Below are 7,999 nucleotides of genomic sequence, written 5' to 3'. Positions count from 1 at the left end.
ACCATATATATATTATATATATATATATTTCTATGATATACATCATCAAATATATATTATATATATATATATATATATATAATATAAAATATAGTTATTTATGAATATATATGTCTGCATAAAATTATAAATAGGTATGTATATGTAAATATGTACACATATATACATATTATATATGTATATACATACATAAATGTATATATATGACTACAGTAAAAGATTTTTAAAAATCCCAATAAAAGGAAGAATTAACTACAAAAATTTTCACATATCTTCACGAGGCTTCACAATACAGGCTTCCCAGCTTCGGGGGCTCCTTATGGTTTGCAGAGAATTATTTTTTTCTGCTAGAGGGGAGAACAGCGTCTGAAAACACCTGGATATTCACTCTAGTTTGTTGCAACACAATGCTCTATGCTCCAGCGACCTCAAGTCGTCCATTGCAATCCACCAGAGAACAATTTCTGTCTCTAATAAGGTCATATATATGTTGAGAGAGAGAGAGAGAGAGAGAGAGAGAGAGAGAGAGAGAGAGAGAGAGAGAGAGAGAGAGAGAGACGTGCCTAAGCGCGCATTCCAAGGAATGTTCATTTCTACATACCAAATGCGGGAAGAAGTGGGCTAACAGATACTACGAACTCACACTGAGCGTAGGAGGACCTTTCCTTCAGCGCGATAGAACAATTACCTCGCGAGGGAGAAAAGAAGATCGCGGAGGAGTTAAGGCACTTAATTTCCCTAGAATGAACTTTATCAAAAGGGGGACTAAAGGTGAAGCGAAAATAATTGAAAGAATGTCTAAACGAATCAAAACACTTTTAGAGGTTGATTTACCGATACGAGCAAGGTAACCTGATCTGTCCATGTTGAGTCTGAGGTAACCTTAGGATTCAAAACATCGACAAAAGTGAAGGGTTTAATTAGGTTTCCGTAAGAAAACTAAAAAGTTCGATTCAGAGAGGACAGAGAGCGATGGTAGCCGTGTTTGGATATAACGAAACTGACAGTATCAATGCATCCTTATTCAGAAATAGATTTGAGAGATAAAGCAAGAGTTTCTCACGATTGAGTGCAATGAACAAGCGATAGGGCTGGTAGGATAACAAAAAAGAACTGTGAAAGCTTGGATCTTCTGTGCCTTGTGTATAATGTCATCTTTGTAGATGTATCTTACGCATATGTATATGTATATGTATATGTATATGTATATGTATATGTATATATATATATATATATATATATATATATATATATATATATATATATATATTATGAATGTTCTTTTTTATTGATTGTTTTAACTTGATGGTGGGATAGAATAATTTCCAAAACATTGCTTTAAAACAATGCAGTGTTTTATCCTTGGTGTCCTTATTTCTGTGAATATTTCATATACATCTGTCTATCTGTCCATTTATATACATCTCTCTCTCTCTCTCTCTCTCTCTCTCTCTCTCTCTCTCTCTCTATATATATATATATATATATATATATATATATATATATATATATATATATATATATATATAAAAAAACTTGATATATGTATTTACATGTGTATGTGTGTATGTGCCACAATAACTCTGAAACGCATTGAGCAATTTCAACCAAGCTTGGTATACATATGACTTACTGTCTAGAAATCAGCGCAGTGGGGATAAGGCGTAAAGGAAACAGGCTGGTTATGCCCGTAGACTTAATGACTTTACGAATTTATCATCCCTAATTTCGGTATACAGTACATATTATGACTTACTATCTGGATAAGAATACTATCACTGGCACCAAAGGGGTTGGGGGTTGGGAAGGGTTGACAGAGGGAGAGTGAGAGGGAGAGGAAGTGAGAGAAAGAGTAGAGGGGGTGTTAGGGAGAAGAAAGAGGGAAAAAGACATGGAGAGAGAGAGAGAGAGAGAGAGAGAGAGAGAGAGAGAGAGAGAGAGAGAGAGTTTATCAGTTGTCATTCAGAGTTATCCTAGGCAGAGCCATGTTGGTCAGCTAGTATAAAAATATATATACATATATATGGTTTTTACTATTTACATAGAGAAAACAAGGTAGTACCTCTACTTATTAATTTAGGGATGAGGTTGGTACCTTCTACCCTTTTCTTAACACCAAGTGATAAGCCGGGATGAAAGCATGAACATTGCGAATGCGAGTCTGGAGCACTACCACTAATTTATGCATATACATATGTATATACACATACATACATACATACATACATACATACATACATATATATATTATATATAATATATATATATATATATATATATATATATATATATATATATATTAAGTGTATGTTTGTGAGTGTAAATTAACCATGAATTTAAATAATTCACATTATAAATTTACTATTTGTTTTTGTACTGAAAATGCATAACATATACACGCAACTGATAAATTGTAAATTCACACGCATATGTGCGTCTATACATATAAGATCTTGTCTGTACTTAATTCCGATTATAACTGAATATCATGAAAGGCATTTCTTCGAACACTGCTGGGCTCAGAATATTCTGACTGAAGGAATAAAAAAGATACGATACTATCCGACACTATGAGCCTCAAACATCACTCTTGCACAAAAGGAAACGAAGCTCAGTAATCGTGTCATAAATTAAGGTAGATTAATACATAAGCATTAAACAAATAAATTCGATACTTTCTGCCCGCCAGTGTATGGGTTGCCAGACGTGCCATCCTAACCCAACGATGGTTCTCAGGATCTTCGACTGCCTCAGTTGTCTGGTGGTCAGTGGTCGTGACGGTATGCGGCGTTCTCTCTGGTGTTGCGTTGTGAGAGAGTCTCGTTGGATTTAATATTGTGCTCGGACTCCGCTACTTAGGACTACCGCATTAAAATATTATGGATGTTCCAATAAAGTTACCTCACCGAAACCCTCATTACACTTAACTTTAAAGTTCTTGAACGTTAACAATTAGCTATTTATGCTAATAATAATATTTATGAGGAATAATTTGAGCGAGGCCTTCCTGTGCATCAGCCAATATTTCTAAGATGACAAACACGAATGGTGTTAAATTGTTTGCAATGCAGTAACTTTACCTTGCCGCCTTCTTAAAAATAACTTCAAGAAGAAAAAGCTGCAGCCATCAATCAAAAGTGAAGGAGACACATTTTGTTGAATTCAAACAATTTCCCAAATTCAAAAACTTCTACTCTGGTGACAGGTCTCGTTTCATCTGTGGTCAGACTGTGATGTGGCTTTTGTGATGACATTTTCTGGACTTCCTTTCAAACAGACCAGTTCTCGTGAATTTATCAAAAAATCGACCAACAGATTGTTGCGAATATGCCACCAGGAGACGATTCTATCAGAATATTAAAATGGTGTTACACACTTAGGAGATGACTGAAGAAAATGAAACAAACATCAAGAAGATTTCCCCTGCTGAGGTAAAATGCTAAAATACCAGAAGGATATAAATATATTAAATCAATTATAAAACCGACCACAGAACTTTGAAAAAAACAAATAAATAAAAAATAAGGGCAACGGGAAGCCACGATACACGATAAATTTTCCAGTATGACGCACGATATTTTTCTGCTTCGGTGAAAAGGTTCGTCCTCACGATAATTAACGTTCCGGTGTAAAAACGCTGAAATTGGTACTCCAGAATGTCTTCATTAACACACAAAGGATGCGCCGCAGTTTCCACGCTGCTGATTTACATCCTGATCGTTTCCACGAAGCACTTTGCATTTGCTGATAATGTTCACAGTGGCATCGAAGACAGTAAGTATGAGCATATAGCGCTGTAATTTTAAGTAAAAATATAGCTAATGGTACTGGAGAATCGTGTCATTTATCAGGTAGATGTAATGCAGCTGGGAGAACTTGCAGTGTTGTGAGAACGCTATGCAGCGAAATGCAGCTGAAGTGATTTGGTATAATAAGAAGGGATGTCATAAAGTTGAATACATTTTATGTGGTCGTGAGAACCACTCTGCAACATGTAAGCAGTCAGGGTAGTAGTCGAATACAACTGCATACAGGAACAGCATTGTGGGAACGCGCTCACGCCATAAATCAAACTTGTTAATGCCAGTATTGCAGTGAATGTGATCCGAATACATTATTCATTCGTATGTAGTATCCGCAAAGAAAGTGCCCCCCCTTTTTCCCACAACCCTCCAAGGGTACAAAGGAGGAAATGTAGTTTATGGCTTTGCTTTTGAGTGTGGCTGAGGGACATATTATTGAGGGAGGGTAGGATAAGCGGAAGGGATACATGTGATTTTTGTATATGCGTAGGGACGCGCGCTGGCTAATGCCATCAGGCGGAACGCACGTTAGGATAGGCAAAAAGAAGAGGGAAATCTTGCGTAAAAAATTGCCATTGTTTGGTTACGTCACTTCCTGTTTCAGCAGAGCATATATTCTCTCTCTCCCTCTCTAAATATTCGTCCAAATTCTTGATCTTTACATCTCTCACAATGTTGCTAGGGTCTCTCTCTCTCTCTCTCTCTCTCTCTCTCTCTCTCTCTCTCCCAAATATTCATCCAAATTCTCGATATAGATCCCTCACCAAGTTTCTACGATCTCTCTCTCTCTCTCTCTCTGCAATACTTTCATTTTTACATTGCAACAAACACTGAGAACCATAAATTATAAACTAACTACATGGCCAATCATAACAGGAACCAAAGCTTTTCTCTCTGTCACCAGCTCAAATGTTTATATAGCTGTTCCACTTTCTCTCATCAAGGTTCCGATGTTGAAAATCTCTCTCTCTCTCTCTCTCTCTCTCTCTCTTCTCTCTCTCTCTCTCTCTCTCTCTCTCTCTCTCTCTGTCTTTTTGCAGTACAGAAAGCCAGACTCCGTTCTTCCTCTTTAACTTGCTTCTTATTTAGTGTTACTGTGAAATTAATGGTGTCACAGGGTGTTTTCACCTAGTAAGTGTGTAATTTTTTCAAGTAAACGCTTTAAGTTTGACATGTAAGTCTCTCTCTCTCTCTCTCTCTTTGAGTTGTTGAAGTCCTTTCAGAAAGAGACAGACATACAAAGAGAGAGAGAGAGAGAGAGAGAGAGAGAGAGAGAGAGAGAGAGAGAGAGAGAGAGAGAGAGACGTATCTTACAAGGAAAAAATGCCCTTGACTCCTATCCCGTGTATAAGTTATCAAGTCTGGCTTCCACAAATGGCTATCGTCCAAAACTTTATTCTTTTTTAAAGGAATAAAAATAGGACATCAAGACGTAATATATGCTGAAAGGGTACAAGATCTATTGCATATGTTAATAGTCCTGCATGTAGCAAGAGAGAGAGAGAGAGAGAGAGAGAGAGAGAGAGAGAGAGAGAGAGAGAGAGAGAGAGAGAGAGAGAGAGAATGGTTTAAAGATATCCGCAAGGAAAAAATCTAAGAAGTATTTCCAAGAACATTTGATTTCCTTTGCATTTATCGAATAATTTAAGTAGGTTTTTTTTTGTCTTATCCAGTGTGGAAAGATCATTAATTTTCAGTTTCTATACCTTAGTAAGGGCTTAGCCTTGTTGTTTAGGGCAAAAAAAGGTTGAAGTACAATATTTTGCAAAGCAGTATGTTCGAATATTCAAAAATGCCGACGAAATAAGGATAAATGAAGAATACAAATAGCATATTGAAGTATACCGTTTACAATGGTGAGTAGACAATTATATGTACAGTTTATGAATAAGTAATAAACAAGTAAAATATGCGCCGAGGTGTTTCTTCAGCGCAATCGAGTTTTCTGTACAGTGTATAATGCTGTATGAAACTTTCAGCCACGGCCCATGGAACGCTCAGCCGCTGCCCAAGAAACTTTCAGCCAAGGCCAGGTGGCGGCCTGTGTTGGCACCTATAACGGTGACAGACGCACGATCATGGCTCACTTTAACCTTAAAATAAAAAAAAAACTAATGAGGCTAGAGGGCTGCAATTTGGTATCTTTGATGATTGGAGGGTGGATGATCAACATACGAATTTGCAGCCCTCTAGCCTCAGCACTTTTTAAGATCTGAGGGCGGACAGAAAAAGTGCGGACGAACAGACAAACAGCCATGTCAATAGTTTTCTTTTAGAGAAAACTAAAATGTACTTATTGTAATAGTAATGTACTTATCGAGAATTAAAAGCCACGGTAGTGTTAAAAATATTTATGTACAAAGTTAAAAGTCTCTCCTTTTCGTTTTTAACTTTGTACACAAATACTCCTAACACTACTATAGCTTTTAATTCTCGATATTACAGCCTCGTTACAGGGTCGTCTCGTTTTGATGTACGTTTTGCAAAACTAATATTGTAAACAAAGGGAAATCATCTTCATCTCCGATCACCGATATATCGCTCACGACTAAATGAAATGACGTCAGTTCTTGGGTCCTCCAGCTCGAATTTGGGCAACAAAGGCCAGCGCTCGAGCGAATCGATAAGTCATTTCGATGTGCGATGGGATTATGTCTCCTCTTCGGGCGAAGCTCTCTGTTACGATTTGTTGTTGATTTTGCGTGTTCTGCTCCTTTTCATTATGGTGATGATGATGGTGTTAGGTCTGGTAATAGTGATGGTGGTGATGCTAATGATACCTAATTACATTAGTCTTTTTCTGTCTTTCTCTGTGTGTGTATATATATATATATATATATATATATATATATATATATATATATATATATATATATATATATATATATATGTATATATATATATATATATATATATATATGCGTATATAGGCTATATACGCACACACACACACAGACACACACATATATATATATATATATATATATATATATATTATACTGTATATATATATACATATATATATACTGTATATACATTTATATATACACACACATAGAAGTGTTGCGTTATTACCTCTGAATTATTGCATTACGTTTCAACTAATACCGCAGGTCGGTTTACAATAACGCAATCTGACAAGCGCGGGCCCTTGGAACGTTTCCAGTGACTTAGTCGGGGCTGTTAAGCAACTGGAATTTATTTGTTCTACCATTTTCATTGGTTGCCTTCATTCCAGCCTTTTGGGGAATAAGTTTCAATTGCTGTCTTCTTCTAACCTTCAATAATCAGGACAACCTACTGATGTTTACTTCGATGTTTATTCCACATAGCCACGAAGGATAAAAACAATATCCTCGTACCAGAAAGAACGACTGACAAGCTTTTTGCTAAACCAGACCGAGCCACCCGGACTGAGTATTTATGAGCTGTGGTGGCCCGCCTGGTGTAACTTTGCCCTCTTGGAGAAGATGGCATTCTCCTGTCCTGCTCGTTGGCACGGCTGCCGAAATGATCGATGTGAGTGACAAACTTGCTGGATGGATTCATGTATCAACCATGGAAGTCTCTCATATTCTAAAGACAGCTCGAGGAAGCAAGTGTATTGACAATGCAAGAGAGTGTTTTTATTTGATTGGCGCTGTGCTCTAGTAATGTCGATGCTATTCACGTAATTGCTGAATGATTTCAGTGCATTCACGTTCCCAGCTTTTTTTTGGATACGCTTGTCATTTCCAAGTCTCAGCTCCAAACTCAAGCCTATCCAAAAAGTGTGAAGAATTCGAGATGTCAAGAGGTTACACACACACACACACATATAACCTATACTTTTTCCCCCTTAACATGAAGTGATACAAAAAAGTATTAACCTTCGGATTTAAGCAAGAAATTATGGATAAAGTTGCTGGCCAAATGTCCTTGTTTACTCAAGCAGCTATCCACCGCATTCAGCTAAACAATAGATACCTAATTCATCTAATTCAACAAAAGAACAATGGAAATACTCGAAAATTGATGGAAATAGGTTCTGTTCCTGCTTGGAATCGAAATCAGGAATATAATATAATATATATATAAACAATACTGTATATATATACATATATATATATGTATATTTGTGTTTATGCATGTATGTGTGTCTATATATACCTATGCGTAAATACTCGTATACGTGTGTTTCTGTTCAAAACGAACTG

General features: G+C 36.6%; 1 protein-coding gene across 2 annotated transcripts in view; it reads left to right on the top strand.

The window, feature by feature from the left end:
• The first annotated feature begins 2,752 nt into the window (after window positions 1-2,752).
• Window positions 2,753-7,999, top strand: part of LOC136855616 (protein turtle homolog B-like) — a 134,306-nt gene continuing 129,059 nt past the window's right edge. For both annotated transcript variants that reach the window (XM_067132719.1, XM_067132718.1), the window contains exon 1: window positions 2,753-3,774. In XM_067132719.1, coding sequence (XP_066988820.1) covers window positions 3,657-3,774 — 118 coding nt within the window. In that variant the 5' untranslated portion in view covers window positions 2,753-3,656. The remainder of the gene's footprint in view (window positions 3,775-7,999) is intronic.

Source organism: Macrobrachium rosenbergii, chromosome 32 (assembly GCF_040412425.1).
Source record: "Macrobrachium rosenbergii isolate ZJJX-2024 chromosome 32, ASM4041242v1, whole genome shotgun sequence".
In the NCBI taxonomy this organism is placed as follows: domain Eukaryota; kingdom Metazoa; phylum Arthropoda; class Malacostraca; order Decapoda; family Palaemonidae; genus Macrobrachium; species Macrobrachium rosenbergii.
Note: the sequence above shows the minus strand (reverse complement) of the source record. Positions and strands in the feature narration are given on the sequence as shown.